General features: G+C 52.2%; 2 protein-coding genes across 8 annotated transcripts; both read right to left on the bottom strand.

Annotated features, from left to right (window-relative positions):
• Window positions 1-1528: 1528 nt before the first annotated feature.
• Nrn1l (neuritin 1 like) lies at window positions 1529-3008 on the bottom strand. Of its 2 annotated transcripts, none has more exons than XM_021171013.2 (3): window positions 2882-3008; window positions 2071-2185; window positions 1529-1929 (listed from the first exon to the last, which is right to left on the bottom strand). In XM_021171013.2, the coding sequence occupies exons 1-3, from the start codon at window positions 2967-2969 to the stop codon at window positions 1644-1646; spliced, it is 489 nt and encodes a 162-aa protein (XP_021026672.1). In that variant the 5' UTR covers window positions 2970-3008; the 3' UTR covers window positions 1529-1643. The 2 variants fall into 2 exon arrangements, with proteins under 2 accessions (XP_021026672.1, XP_021026673.1); XM_021171014.2 differs by having other exon boundaries at window positions 2071-2182.
• Window positions 3009-3317: 309 nt separating this feature from the next.
• On the bottom strand, window positions 3318-14576 carry Edc4 (enhancer of mRNA decapping 4). Of its 6 annotated transcripts, none has more exons than XM_021169527.2 (29): window positions 14294-14576; window positions 11676-11832; window positions 11190-11301; window positions 10792-10891; window positions 10353-10542; window positions 10076-10223; window positions 9888-9992; window positions 9453-9562; window positions 9275-9358; window positions 9099-9194; window positions 8909-9011; window positions 8626-8806; window positions 8459-8531; window positions 8268-8359; window positions 8005-8192; window positions 7795-7925; window positions 7561-7714; window positions 6784-7220; window positions 6595-6699; window positions 6353-6505; window positions 6227-6263; window positions 5913-6090; window positions 5653-5808; window positions 5450-5565; window positions 5197-5362; window positions 4926-5112; window positions 4616-4835; window positions 4112-4275; window positions 3318-3873 (listed from the first exon to the last, which is right to left on the bottom strand). In XM_021169527.2, the coding sequence occupies exons 1-29, from the start codon at window positions 14373-14375 to the stop codon at window positions 3681-3683; spliced, it is 4218 nt and encodes a 1405-aa protein (XP_021025186.1). In that variant the 5' UTR covers window positions 14376-14576; the 3' UTR covers window positions 3318-3680. The 6 variants fall into 6 exon arrangements, with proteins under 6 accessions (XP_021025186.1, XP_021025189.1, XP_021025183.1 ...); XM_021169530.1 differs by having other exon boundaries at window positions 6595-6651; XM_021169524.2 differs by having other exon boundaries at window positions 7561-7717; window positions 8005-8195; window positions 14294-14555.
• Window positions 14577-14993: the final 417 nt, after the last annotated feature.

The raw sequence follows: 14993 nt of genomic DNA, 5'->3' as shown, positions 1-14993 counted from the left end.
GTGTGTGTGTGTGTATGTGTGTGTGTGTGTGTGTGTGTGTGTGTGTATGTATGAAGTGGGAGTGTGCATACCAAGGTCAACCTGTGCATCATTCCTCAGGTGCTATCTATCTTGTTTTTTGAGATAGCTCGCTCTCTCTCTCTGACCTGGAGCTTACTGATTAGGCTAGGCTGGCTGGCTCTCCAGCAACTCCCAGAGATCCAGTTGTTTCTGCCCTTCCCAGGACTGGGACTACACACCAGTGCATGCCACCACTCTATGTTTTACATAGGCCCTAAGTGCCAAACTGAGGTCTTCAGACTTGTGTGACAAGCACTTTGCTGAGCGAGCTCCCCAGTGATTCTGAGCCACTTATAAGGCAGCCCTCCAAATGTGCTATCACCTCCCGTGTGCTACCTTACCTCTGAGACTGCCCATCCTCAAGGACTGGGTAGGCAGAGCTGGTTCTGCAGGGGAGCAGAACAGGCAATGCAGAACCTTGTAGGTAAGCGGGCAGGAGCTTAGCACAAGCATCAGTTTCTCAACTCAGAAAGTAGAAGGAGCAAAAATAGGAGAAGCCCACGAGGAGGCCATTACAATGTCCACAAAAGTCCTCATTTTTAAGGCTAGGAATGGCAGCCTATGCTTGTAATTCTAGCACCAAGGAGGAGGAGGTAGGAGGATCACTCCAAGTTTGAGGAGGCCAGCCTATTCTAGGCTAGTCAGAGCTACATAGGAAGTCCCTATCTTAAAAAAGAAGAGGAGGAAGAGGAAGAAGAAGAGGAGGAGGAGGAAAAAAAAGAAGACATAGTGTTAACCTTCTCTGTGTTGCTGGCCCCAGTGCAATGAACAGTGGCTCTGCCCGCACCACATACTCTCTGTGGAACACTGTTGCTTCCACAAGGCCTTCTTGAATCATGTTCTTTCCTCACTGCAAACCCCAAAGAGCAAACTTGTGGAAAGCAGAAGCCAGAGCACACCTCTTTATGATCTCAGCTTCTGTAACTTCTGATCCTGTCAGGGGGGTGAGTTAGACTTAGACAGGGGCTTCCGGATGGGCTTCTCTTTGGACAGTCCGGACCTCAGAAGACCGAGCACTGAGTATGAGCATGTATTGAATGCTGAGGTTTAATAGAGGGAGAAGCAGGTAACACATCAGGAGGCCGCAAGGAACCTGAGAAAGACCTCGACTGGCCACCAGGGGTGAGTAGTTGAGGGTAGGAGTCTGAGATGGAGAACTCTCACCCTGGGACCCTCATTGTAGGCCCCAACCGCCACCACCACATTTCTGCCAGGTTGGGAAAGGCAGAGAAGGGCTGTGCATTCTGGCAGATCCTGGGTATCTACCAGAGCTCTTGGGACCCAGGATGCTCTTGGGACCTATAGCATAATGGAAAGAAACCTCAATACCGCCATCACAAAATGAATGTTTCTGAGGATGATTGAGTCCCTTGTGGAGGTTCTCAGGCACGCACATTCCATGCTGAGATAATTTCCTGGGGTTCCCTGCTTTAGTCAAGAGGGCCACAGCCAGGAGAAAGGAACCAACTTGGTGCAAATATAAATACCTTTAATGAAAAGTGTGCATACTGCAGAGCTCACATGGCGGCCACTGCATGCAGTGATGGGAGGCAAGGGCACTGTTGGCTGGCCAACCAGACTGTTTAGGCCAGAGGCCCCAGGAGGCAGGCAAGCGCTAGAGCAGCGGCGAGCAACGCAGGGGCTGGAGCTGGAGCCAGCGCAGGAGCTGTGGCCCGTAGTGTCTCCTGGTTGGTCTCTGGGCCGGCAATCCGCTCCCGAACACTCACAGGGGCGCCACAGAGGATGTGCAAATTATCTGGGTGTGGGGCACGGCGAGCTTCTTGCTGCAGTGACTCCCACACTGCAGCCGCTTCCTCTGGGCAGCCTGACAGGACCCGAGAGGCACAGGCATGGAAGTCATTCCAGGATCTGTTACAGAATGGGGTTAGGGGGTTAGAGCACAACGATTTGGACCGGGAAGAGACTCGGGGCCCTGGGGTGGTGGCGCAGTAGCACAGATTGGCTTGGTGCTTCCCACCGACCTACCCATTGCCTCCCACCTGCTGGTACCTGCAGACAGTCTGTAGCTCGCCTCCTCGACCCATGCCATCCCCCAGGCGGATGAGACATTCAGCAAAGCCTTGGTATATGGTATCACAGCGGTTTGGGTCCTCAGAGGCCACTGCTGGGTGGGTAGAGATTAGGAGTGGGTTGGGGATGGAGAATGGTTAATAGAGTGAGCTAGAGTCCATTTGTCAGGAGCTTGTTTACTGGATGCTGCTCTGGGGACGTGACTCAGCGTGAAAGAGGTGCCCCCGGGGAACTTCAGGGTAGCTGGAGATCACTTGGCTTAACTCTCAAGATAGGCTTTGGGCTGTGATGTGCATGGAGGTGTGATGTGGGAACAGAAAGTGGGTGTTGGGTCCCAGAGCTTAGCTCCTTCTCTCATTCCTGGGACTCTAGGTCAGAGACAGGGATTCAGAGGTGGAGGGTCTGGAAGCAGGAGGTTGTGGGCAGAAGGCAGTCTTCCTGTAGTCTTCATGAGCTCCACCTGGCACTTTGCCTCGCTAAAGACAAGCGTGTCTGCTGAAACTGAGTGGGCTGGTGGGGATCAAAGCCAGTCACTCTAAGCTCAGAGATCCATGGCCTGAGCTCTACTGGGGGCCACAGACTCCCTTTGTCAGAAGAGGGGCTACAGGATTTAAAAGTTCTCCCCGACAGCTGAGGTGTTCGCACTGTACTTTCCATCCTGAAGCCACTATCACATGCTCCCAGAGCCCTCACTGCTCATCTCCAACTCCTTTGCTCCCATACCCTACACCCAGTCTGGCTAGGACCTCTGAGAGGGTTTGCAGCCTGGGCCCAGGACGCTCACACTCACCGAGTGGCAGTAGCAGCAACAACGTCAGGGCACAGGGTAGCCGCTGACAGCGGCGGCGCCAGTGGCAGTGGCAGCAGTAGCACATCATCCCTGGCTGTAAGCCTAGTGCAGGAGCGAGAGGCTTGGAGAGCTGCCTGTGGACCCAGCCCACAGAGGAAGGGATTCTGATTGGATGGGGCCTGGAGGCGGAGCATCATCCCAGCTGTCAGCCCCGCCTCCAGCATCCAGCTAGGCCGAGAAGGACCCCAGAGGGCAAAACTGCTCAGAGAAGAGGCAAGTTGATGCTGAGCTGGCTCTAGGCGCTTTGCCTGAATTGGACAGGGGAGGTGTGAGTAGGAAGTTTATCGGACGAGAATGAGTGCCAGGGGACCCCAGAGTGGGTTGGTTGGACAGACTTCCCCAAAGGGAGGAAAGAATAGTCACATCAAAGACAAACTAAAATCACACACATACTTTCTTTTATTCCAAAAGCCTTTAATTGCATTTCTCAATGTTTTTCAAAAACAAAAAGATCCAAATTAGAGGTAAAAAGGAACATGGAAAATTCAACTCAAGTGGTGTCACGATCTTGGGGTCACACTTCAGGCATGGCAGGACCCAAGAAGGCACACTACGTGCCCTGGGCCCGCCTGACCCTGCTGGTTACCACAATTAGTAGAGCACTGCCCATGAGCCCTGCTGCATACCTCCCTCCACACACCAGAGATGAAGGCCTGAGCAGGGAAACAGCAGATATGGGCCTGCCTTGACCTAAACCTGCCAACTGGCCTTCAGTGTCACCTCAACCCTCTTTAAATGGCTAAGGGAGGCTAGGGGTCACAAGGCCGTGTAACATTAGGCTGAGGCGGCGGGCAGCTTTGCCAAGTGAGTTGTGTGGATCAGCCTGCAGGAACTGGAAGAGCTTCTGGCGCACCTGAGCCATGACAGAGCCCATGTGGTCTCGAGTGATGGGATCGCTGTGGTCCAGGTGCATCACAGCTTCTTCCAAGTAGCTGGGGATAGGGAGGAAAGGCAGGCTATGGGTGGATGCAGCAGGAAGGAGTGCCCCCTGGTGGCCCTGAAGCCCAGAGGAACAATGATAAAGAATCTTTCTAAGCCTCCTATGGGAATGGGTGGAGAATATAGGTAGAAAAGTTAGGGATGGGAGTCAGGCAAGAGTGGGTGTCTGCTATCAACTGTTCTCTATCCCTACCTCTAGCTCATCGTCTGGTCCCTGACTGACCCACTCACCTGAGCTTGAGGTCACTTCTAGTTCCAAGGTCAGATGCTAGCTGCTGGATTAGGGAAAGGAGAACCGGCTGGGATAGTGGACAGGGCGGCTGCCCAAAAACCTGGGCTGGGTCGACAGTTTCACACACATACAGCACCAGATTGAGATCAGCAGCAGTCAGCGCCTGGGAGGAGAACGAGACAGCATGCTAATTCATCCCTAGTACCAGGATGGGAGGCTTTCTTGTCTGAGAAGCGTGCCCTAAGGCCAGAAGACCAAAGCTGGGCTCTAAGAGCTCCAGAAGTGATGTTCAGAAACTCTGATAGGGCTGTAAGGCGACTTTAGAAAATCAGATTATGAAGTTTCCTCAGAAAAGGTGGGTTAAGGTAGAAGGAAAGTGGTCTAGCATGAGTCTGACAGACAGCCCAGAGACTACTGAGGAAGTGGGCATATGGTCTATGCACCTTGTCAGGACACATCTTTGCCAAGTGCTACTCAATCACTAAGACCTAACACTATCATACCTGCTGGAAGGCCTGATTGAGGTGGCCCTGCTGCAGTAACTGCAAGATATGGGCTTGTTGGGCCTGGCAGTCAAGGTGGGCAGAGGGGACAGGTGTGCCAGCAGCTGAACGCATAGCCTGCATGATGCTGGAAGTGACGGTGGCCTGCTGCTCCTTAAGTGCCACACTCACTTCACCCTTGACAATGCGTTGTACTTGTGCTAAGATTGACTCCTGCAAGCTGCAAAGGGAAGTGAGCCAGTGAGGTAGACAGGAAGCCTGCTCTGGCCCTCCCTAGCCCACCACCTCACCCAGAGCTTTGCCCACACACCTGCCCACAGCCACATGCAGCTGGTGTTGCACCTCGGCCCGAACACTGCTAGATACAGTGGCCGCCATCTGCTCAGTGGCACTCTGCAGTGTGCTGACCAGGCCCCGAAGCTGGGCCAGCACAGGCTCCCTAGCTTCTTGTTCACGGGCCTTCCGGCTCTTCATGTGACTCTCCAGCTGCTGCAAATCTAAAGGGTAACAATGGGGATCATAAAAGGGTAGCACCAGAGGAAAACCACTCCTGCTACTTTGGGTTTCATGATGCCACTCACATTCCTGTGTGCCCAGCCTAAAGCTGTCATTGATTTGCTGGAACATAGCCTGGCAACTCTTCTCAAAAGCTGGCAGTACCACACTCTGGAAGGCTTCCCGGTAGGCAGCCTGCATTGGTCCCTGTAACGTGTCTGCAGCTGCTCGGGCAATGGCATCTGTTAAGTTCTAAAATATAGGGAGGGGTCAAGTTGAAAGCCCGAGCCCAACCTGGCCTGTTTAGCTACGCTTCCCCCATCCTGGATCCTACATCACCTTGGACTTGAGTAGCTTAGAGATATTCTCTTTCATGCTGCCTTCCACAGCTGTAAGCTTGGTAGCCACTGAGTTGCTTAGTTGGCCTGCAACAGGCTCCAGACTTCTGGAGACACCTAGGAGAGGCAGGTGGATGAACCAGAAGTTTGAAAAAGCCCTACACCCACCCAGCCCACTTGAAAGAAAGCTCATGGAAAACTCACATGGAGGAACCGTTTTCTTGATTTCATCCCTTACACTGCGCTCTAGCCGCCCAGCCACAGCTGAAGACAACGCCTGGGATAGCTGCTGTGTCAGCTGCTCCTGCAGCTGCCCACCCCGTTGCTGCCCCTCAGCCAGTGCCCGTTCCAGCCGCCGTTCTGTGGTGGAGCTAAGGAACAGGCCTACAACGGGACCTATGCCTTTCCTAGGCAAGAATGCTACCGCACCTTACTACCATGCTGTGCCACTACCCCAAGGATACGCTCCTGCTCATGCCGCGTCTCCAGGGCACGCTCTACATGGTCTGTGACAGTACTCTGAAGGCCTTCAAGCTGGGCACAGAGACGCTGTAGCAGCTCTTCTTGGTTGTGCCATAGCTCTGCCAGCTCTCTTTGCTGCTGCCAAATTAGTGCTGGCCAGTCTTCAGGGGGCTCTGCCACCTGCCAGAAGCACTGACAACTTACACAATGTCTATCCTGTCTATCTCCACCTCATCCTGTCCCAAAAAAGAAATAGCTCAAAGCCCCCCCCCCCTTGGGATGGGGTCCCATGGGTAGAAGGTGCTCCCTTACATACCTGGTGCTCTGTGAGCCGGGATCCCACAGCTGAATCCCTACATAGGCAAAAAAGCATTGCAGGTCACATCAGGCAGCTTAGGAGACCATCCCTGGCCCTGGTCCCAGAATCCTCCTGTCCTCCTACCCATCATCCTTCTTGCTTTTTCTCTTGAGCTTAGGTGACGTCCGAGGGGATCCCTTGGTCTTCCAATCCTTGGAAGGCAGCCGTGGAGTAGGAATTTTGCTGCCAAAACCTCCTGAGGCAGAGGCAAGGCTGGCAACCTCATCATCATGGTCACTGTGGAAGGGGAAGAGCCTGCTCACCTGCTGTCCCCCTACTAATGGCACTCCTTTACAGAGGAGCACACAGACGCAGGCGGCGCTCACCTTTGCTCAGCACTTGTGTCTTGACTGTCACGCTGCTGCAGCAAGTGATAAGGTGGCCTGTGGAAAGCCAGACTTTTGTGCTTTTCCTGGAGGCCATTCCTGGGGCTAAGGAAACACACTGGCTCAGGAGTGGCTAATCCTAATGTCCCTCCCACCCCAAGCATAATTTTCCCCTTCTAAGCTTCTCACCTTTCTGTCAGTGTGCTACAGGTTTCACGAGTAATGTCAGGTGCCGTAGGCCAGACTTGACTGTCAGGGGTTGCAACTTCCTGGGTCAGGGCTGCTTCCAGCAGGGAAGGGGTACTATGCCTATCCCCATCTCCAGGGCCTCCATCCAGACCCAGTTGAGAGCCAAGCTCAGGGCCTTGCCTGGGCCGAGGAGAGAGTAAGTGTAGTGCTGAGGCAGCTGAGGCCATGCTGTCTGGCTCAATGAGGCCCTCAGGAACAGAGGAGCCAAAGCCACGGGACAGGGCCTCAGATGCGATTTCAGGAATGTCCTGGGACAGGGCAGTGGATGCTGAGGAGATCACATCAGGAGAACGGGTTCGACTTGGGGAGGCCTGGGGTAGCCCTAATGGCTCTACTTCCTGCAAATCCAAGGACAATGCAGAGGCAGCAGTGGATACCTGAGAAGGGCAAAGACAAAGGCTTAAGTAACAGGGCTAAGGGGCACAAAATCAAGCCACTGGGATCTGCACTGAAGGCCATAATGTAACAGGAAAGGGAGATGCAGCTGCAAAGTAGGGCCACAGCTCACGAGAGATGGCCATGAGAAGCCAGCCGCTCTAACCTTTGGGGAAATGTCACACTTCCAAGGCCCATCAGGGTCAGCAGAAAAATATGCAGGAATAGAGTGCTCCAATCTTTCCCATTGACCATTGACCTACACCTGCTGCTACCCAGTACTTTACACTCATGCATATCCCCACACACATACCCTCCCCCCACACACACACACACACACACCTGACCAGGTCCCTTGGAAATCAACTTGTCAGCTGGGCCTGGGAGCAGGCCTGGAAGGAGGCTTCGAGGGCTTGCCTGCAGGCTGCTGCTGCTGTTTAGCGTCAGGCTGCCATCTAGCTGCAGCTTGGGGCTCAAGGTCAGCTCCTCAGGTGGTCTACTGGCAGAAAGGTAAGGCATTAGCAATTGTAATTCATCCCAGTCTGGCACTAGACCCAATTCTGATTTTTATCTTACCTGGGCAAGGAGGGGTCCATGGCTGAGGAGCTGCTCACAGCAGACACAGCTGTTAGAGAGCTGCTGCTGCTGCTGCTGCTGCTACTGCTGCTGCTGCTACTGCTGCTGCTACTACTAGGGGATGCAGAGATCTGGGAAGATCCAGAGAATGAGCACGAAGGTCAGCTAATGGGACACTACCAGAGCTCTCTCCACTGAGGAAGGAAGTACCTGCTGCAGGGAGGCAGTAGGTGTCATGAAAGCATCAGGTGTCATCAACTTGGGCTTGGTCTCACTGCTCAGACTGAGGAAGTCTGCAGGAGCAGGCAGTTCCACAATGCGCCGCAGGTCAGGCTGGGAACCATGAGCAGCTGAAGCTAGCCCCTCGGAGCCTAGTTCAGGTCGAGACTCTCCAAATGCTGCTGGGAAAGCTGCCGAGTCAGGTCTCCAAACCACAGCAGTGGAACCTGTCTCCCTCCTGTTCCCTTACTCACTGAAGTCCTCGTGGGCAGTGTGGGTAGAGAGTGGGGCCACCACATCAGGGTTCAGCTGTGGCTGGAAGCGGATCTGCACATCTTGTAGTGCCCTGAAGAGCAACAAAGGGGAGAAGAGAATACTCAAAAAGGCCAGGGCCATAGGGTAGGGGGAACATAGACAGGACATGGCAGGCCTCCCTGACACTCACTTAGTGTGCACACAAAAGAGCTTGATAAGCACACCAGCTGCGGATTCCAAGGCACCAGCTCCATGGGAACTCTCTGAAAGGACAGTGTGGATCATTAAGGCCTTGGCCTGCTCTGTGCCTGACACTTCCCACATACCAACGTATAATCCTGCTCCAGGGCACCTCACCGGTCCCCAGACTGTCATTCTCCTCCTCAGCAGGCAGGACCTCAGTGTGCCGTAGCCGGCAGCGACTGACAACCTGGATGCCAAAGCTCAGCACAGGGTGGGTGAGCAGGAACTCAGAGATAGAACTAAAGCACGCGCGGCCCTCGTCCTGGTTCTGCAGCAGCTCCATCACATAGAGGACCTGCATGAGCAACACACTCCTAACTCAACGGAGGCTATGTCACATAGCCCTGCCCTGTCCAGCAACACCAGCTCTTTCCTGCGTACCACCACAGCAGCCTACCTTTCGTTGCACATCACTAAGAATCAAATACTCTGCTGAGAGGTCCAAGCAAACTTTGAGGCTGGGAGGCACACTCACTGAGCTGAAGATATCCGGGGAGAAGCTAGGAAGCCAAGAAGCAGACCAAGTAAGTAAGACTGAGAATTCAAAGAAGCTATACCCCGGGTCTACCTCCCTCATTCTAGTTTACCGAATGGTTTGCAGGCAGGTCCAGGACACTGTGCACCACATCTTCAGCTCTCGATTCTGGTCAGCACCGGTAATGAGGAACCTCCAGAACGGGACCCTGAAAAGCAACAGGCACTGACTGGTTACCAGCTAGAAGCCTACAGAAAAGCCCACCTACTTGCCTACCCGTTCACTCACTCAGGATCCTGTTTCTTATGGTTATCACAGAACAGGAGGCAAGAAAGAGGCCTCCCATCATGAGGCTTCCATTCATGCAGACACCTGCAAGTAGACAGATGAACAGTTAGAGTGAATGATCTGTCTCTCTTTCTAAATAGGGCAGACACTAACTAGTGTCTTTCAAAGCTTGCCTTACCTTGGCTCATCCTGACCTTCAATATAGATCTGCCAGAACTTGACAAAGCCATCATGGCTTGCGGTAGCCAGGACAGTCCCATCAGGTGAGAGGGCTCCTTCACTTAGGCACTGCAAAGAACCCAAAAAACTTTGCTTTGCCTCCTGACCAGTGGTAAGAATGAGCCCTTCTAAATGAAGATGGTAGCGAGCTGAGCTGACCAACAGTGGCCTCACACTCCTGTGTGCTGACTGTGGCAGGCAGGCACTACAGAGAAAACCAGACTCGCAGAGCAGAGCTAGATTAGGAATGAATTGTACAAGTGACAGCCAATTTGTCTTCAACATCCCCATGAGCAGAATACTGGTAAAGCCCCCTGGGCAGCTGTGGAAATGGGGAGTAGCTGAAGAGCACGGACGAGGGGCAAGGCAGAGAAGAGACCCGTTGCAGACCTACCGTGCTATGGCCTTTCACCACAATAAAGCCTTGCTTGATTTGGCTGACATCCACAGGCCAGGTGTTGTGGCTGGAGCGAAGCATATCCAAGTCCCACACCTCAGCCTAGGGAACAGGGAGGGATTTAGTCCATGTGCACGTTCGGCAGGCAGCTCTGAGCCTTCCTTCTCCAGAGCCAGCGCTCTCACCCGGTCCTCATGCAGCAGGGCCACTGTCGGGCTGCTCTCCTCACAACAGTCCTCACTCTCCTCGGGGATGAAAGGGCACCAGATGATCCTTCGGAAGTGGTTCAGCGCTGTACCCTCTGGCTGCCGGATATGGACTAAAATCTCTTCTCTGAGTAGGGAGTTAAGGCTCCATAGATAGATGATGATGATGATGATGATGTAGATGTAACCCTTAGCAGCCCAGCCCTGGCCCTAGACCCAACTCTGCCGTTTTAGTCCCCTGCCTGGGAATGGATACTGAATTTTACCCTTAACCAGAGCCAAGCGCCACACAAAAAGATTGCCAGCCTCATCCAGGCAGGCGAGCTGTGGAGAGTTGAGGTGTGCAAAAGCAAGATCAGCCACACTGCCTGTGAAACCCTTGAGCAGGGTCCGCTCCGAAGTGCTGACACTGATCACACGGACCATTGCTGAGCCGTTGTTGGCAGCTGGAATAAGAGAAGCAGAGGATCGTGAGCCAGAGCCCAGCCCTGGGCAGCAGCAGCAGGAGCCCTGTCCTTGCCTGCCTCCTTCTATAACCACAGCGCCTACCGAGTCTGCTTCTCCTCACCGGCTCCCCCAACCCTGGGAGATGTCAGGGAAGCCTGAAACCTCTACTGTGCCCTAGAATCTGACTACATCTGCATCTCTGGGGTTTGTAGCAGAACACTTCCTTCTTGTTCCATGTTCTTACTTACCCCTAATGGCGTATGCCAAGAAGGAGTTAGACACTGCAATCAGGTTGCCATAGTAGTATTTCTGCTCCCAGTCATACTTGGCGACAGGCTGGATTTTCACCTGAGAACTCAGAGTAAGGAAGGTTGAAGAAGCTGAGGGGTGGAGTAGTTAACAATCCTGAGGACAGGACAGGTCCACAGGCACAAACCTAGCCTAGAACCCACTGACATCTCCTAGATCAGATTTCCTCAGAGGTTTGGGAGTCAACACTGGCTTTCTGAAAACAAGGTAGGTACGCTCTTTAACAAAGTGGCTCCCATGTGTGGGAGTGCTCCCACACAGTACATATGCCATAAAATCCTGGTACTCATGGGAGTGCTCCCATACACTACATATGCCACAAAGTCCTGGTACTCACCTTGTTGCTCCCCCGAGCCTTGCTGGAAATGCTGGAATCACTGCTGGCCACAATTTCCACTTCCTTGGCTAAAATCCCAATGCAGGTGGAGCTGTCATCTCCAGAGAGGCAACTGGAAGAGGTACATACACCTAGTCCTTGTTCTCCAAAAGACTCAGTGGAGGGTGCTACGGATACACTGACCTGATGAAGCTGTCTAGTCCCAGATTCCCAGTTCTGCCTGGTTCCCATACACACAGCTCCCCTTGCTCACCTCCCTCCTGACAAATGAGGTTAATTCTATTACACTAGGCATCCAGGCCAAGCCTTTAGCTTGTGCTCATCCCTTGTCTTAGTATATATTTAGTGAGGTATAGTGCTCTGCGTCAGAACAACCATAGAGAGGAAGCAGAGGCTGATTGCCCATTTGACTTTAATTTTATCCCTATGGCTAAGCAAAACCTGCAAAGATATCATTATCATCATTACTTTCTCTCGGGTACTCACATGACCTGCTTTTCCTGCAGGTTAATGGGAGGCATGGTCCGTATACCAGGTTTGTTTGTTGAGTTACTATCACCTGAACTGAGCGGGTCGGGGACCAGGAGCCCATTGAGGTCTCCATTGTAGGCACTGGATGGCCTTTGGCTTTCAGCATTGGAACCTAGAGAAAGAAAAGGACACAGTGAAAAGGTTGCTATGCCTACCATGAGCTTCTTCTACTGCTCTAGATCACAGAGTACTCAGGAGCATTTGTTATGTCCAGTGGGGAGGAGGGTCCTTTGTTCCTTCTTCATTCTATAAGTGTAGTTATACAGCAGGGCCAAGGATGAACATGAGACTCTTCTACCTATATGGGAAGGTTACAAACTGGCAAAGACCTTCCAATGGGGCCAGAGGCACAGCTTAGTGGTAGCATGTTTGCCTGCCTATTTACTATATGTGAGGCCCTTGGTTTGATCTTTAGCACCAAAAAAACAAACAACCCAACCCACCCCACCTACCCCAAATTATGCCAGTTAATATTTGGGCTAAGAATAACAAACAAGGGCTGGAGAGATGGCTCAGCCGTTAAAGGCTAGGCTCACAACCAAGAATAACAAACAAACTTGATTTGAAGGAGGATATAAGAACAATCAGGATATCATAGCAATTATATTTACAACTTACAAACATGGGAAATGCTGGGCGTTGTGGCACATGCCTGTAATCTCATCATTTGAGAGGATGAGACAGAAAGACTATGAGTTCAGGGAGATGCTAAGCTGTATATGAACAACATGTAGCCTGAGGGAGCTTTCAGCTGACAATTCTGCCTCTGCCTCCCAAGTGCTGGGACTCCAGTTAATGCTACTATGCTTGACTTCTTGGCTAAGTTTAAAAACTCCCTAATTCAGATACCACTTCCCAAACTCGCTAGCAAGAAGGCACTTCAGGAAAAGACCAAGTCTGCAGTCATAAGAGTCTTAGGTCTGATAAGTCCTTCGAGGAAGAAAGAGACAGGCAGAAGCTACTTGAAAAGAAAACCATCCGCTGGGCAGCAGCGGTGCACACCTTTGATCTCAGCACTCTGAAGGGAGAGGCAGGCGGATCTCTGAGTTCGAGGCCAGCCTGGTCTACAAAGTGAGCTCCAGGACAGCCAGAGCTATAAAGAGAAACCCTGTCTCGAAAAACAAACAAACAAACAAAAAAGAGAGAAACCCTATCCTAAAAAACAAACAAACACCCAAACCAACAACAACAACAACAAAATCAAGTGCCGGTCACTAAACAAAAGAGTTACATGGAAAGACCCTTTCTCTTTCACTAGGACTAGAACCACTAGCTGCTCAGGGATGAGCTGGCTACTCTTCCTTCCTAGCCATCAACGGTGAGGATAAACAGGCCTAGGCTACACAGCTAATCATGCCAGGCTCTACAAAGTCTGTACACAGTCGTCTGCTCAGCTGACCGTGGGCATCAGAGGCACTAACCGCCTCATGAGTCAAGGGAGCACACCCTGAAAGCACAAGCCCAGGAGGCTCAGACAGCAAATGGATTATCTGTGGCTGTCTCAGCTGAACCCACTGGAGAGTACAAGTGCCCGCTTTAGCAGTCTGGGTTCCACCAGCAGGCATAAAAGGTGTGAGAAAAGAATCACTTCTTAGTATGTACACCATTATCTCTGGTCAACCACCACAATATTCAAACGTCTCTGAATCGCACGGAAACATCTCATTTTTCATACATACTATTTCCTTTTTGTAATATGTATCTTCTACATAAGTGCCTCGAGGACTTTTCCTGGTATTCACTCTCCTGTCTATAGTATCCAAACTAGCCCGAACAGTCTCCTCTCAATCCAGCCCTCTATGTCCCTCACCGTTATTTCCCCATTCCCATCACAGTAACCCCGAGCATCCTCTTTTACAATAACATTATATTACAATGCTGGTGGCCTTCTGTCCTGGGAACTCTCATCTGGGAAGAGTAGCCCCAAGGAGGATACTGGGAGCCTAAGTAAGACTCGAATGAATTGGGAACATATGGGCTTGCTGACGTTTGGAACCTAATCTAACCTCATCAGAGCCTGTCTGTCATCTGCCTTCAATCCAGGAGAAACATGAATTTGAGGTTGTCCACCTTTTGCCAGAAAATCGTTTTCAGAGCAACACCAGGCCTGGGAGTATACACTTTTGGGGGAAAGCCAAGTTGCAGGGTGGGCACAGAGGCTCTTTAGCAGATCACTTAATTCTAGGCCTAGAATTCGCTAAACCGACACTGCACCAGGCCTCTGAACCCTGGTGAGGAGGGATACGGGGCCAGTTCTCAAAACACTGAAATTTGGAGGCAAGGAAAACCAGATGGATTGAGTGGATTCCGAGGAGAGCGTCATACCTTCAGCCAAAACACTTAAGAACAAGGCAGAATGGTCTGGCATAGGATGGGGAGGGGTAACACCCAGGGGTCTGCGCCATTCTCTGGATATACCCAGGGATCATCTATGACTCCAATTCCTGTCTTCCGCAATCAAACCGGAGGATCCCGATTCTGGGTAAGGGAGCCTACAGCACCCGAAAACGGTTCAGATCCACGCCATACGTCCACCACTTCGCTAAGAACCTACACACCCCATCCCGGCTCACCTCCGGCGGGCCGGTCCAGTTTGAGGATGTCCCGCAGATGCTGCGTGGCGTCCTCAATGTCGATGCTCGCGCAGGAGGCCATGGGCCCAGCCACGAGAGTCCTGCTCGTCCGACGTTAGTTCCTCTACCTCCGAACAGTGTCCAATTTCGCCCAGCCACGACCCCGCTAGAAAGGAGGAGACAGAGCACTACACAAAACCTAGCCGCAGTTCGCAAACCGCCGCCCGGACTGCGTCCGTGAGCCCTGCCAACCCCACCAACCGCCTCCACTTCCGGTCCCACTGACCTTCGCTCCCGGAACCTACAATGACCGCAGAAGAAAGGTTCCGAGCTCAAGGAGATTTAGTTCCTATCAGAGGCAGCCTCCTTAGGCTGCTTGCTCCTGGCTAGCCCAGTAGTGGGTAAATTTCACAAGACTGAGAAAGAGCAAATGTACTCAGCATTGGACTGCCTAAAACCCTACCATCTCTGGAGATCTAACCCAGGTCCTAGGCCATTCTGATGAACTCTAGATAATGGTTCAACAAAGCCAACTTTACCACTCAGGTAGTAACTTTTCAGACCTCAAATAAGGTGAACTGGTAAGGGTCTGTTCCCCCCTTAGGAGTAAGCAAGACCAAGACATCTGCGAGGTCATTAGCCCCAGGAAATGCAAGGGCAAGGGAGATAGTTTCTACTCCCAAAACTGTCATTGTTAACC

The sequence above is a fragment of the Mus caroli genome, chromosome 8 (assembly GCF_900094665.2).
Source record: "Mus caroli chromosome 8, CAROLI_EIJ_v1.1, whole genome shotgun sequence".
Taxonomy (NCBI): Eukaryota; Metazoa; Chordata; class Mammalia; order Rodentia; family Muridae; genus Mus; species Mus caroli.
Note: the sequence above shows the minus strand (reverse complement) of the source record. Positions and strands in the feature narration are given on the sequence as shown.

Bases quoted from the DNA above. Each gene is read 5' to 3' on its own strand.
- Nrn1l (XM_021171013.2), bottom strand. From the start codon at position 2,969: ATGATGTGCTACTGCTGCCACTGCCACTGGCGCCGCCGCTGTCAGCGG. The intron at 2,186-2,881 runs GTGAGTGTGAGC...CTACCCACCCAG, and splicing joins GTTGCTGCTACTGCCACTCG to CAGTGGCCTCTGAGGACCCA. The intron at 1,930-2,070 runs GTACCAGCAGGT...ATTCTGTAACAG, and splicing joins GAGCTACAGACTGTCTGCAG to ATCCTGGAATGACTTCCATG.
- Edc4 (XM_021169524.2), bottom strand. From the start codon at position 14,375: ATGGCCTCCTGCGCGAGCATCGACATTGAGGACGCCACGCAGCATCTG. The intron at 10,224-10,352 runs GTATCCATTCCC...CTCCCTACTCAG, and splicing joins CTGGTTAAGGGTAAAATTCA to AGAAGAGATTTTAGTCCATA. The intron at 6,091-6,226 runs GTATGTAAGGGA...TGCTTCTGGCAG, and splicing joins CCCGGCTCACAGAGCACCAG to GTGGCAGAGCCCCCTGAAGA.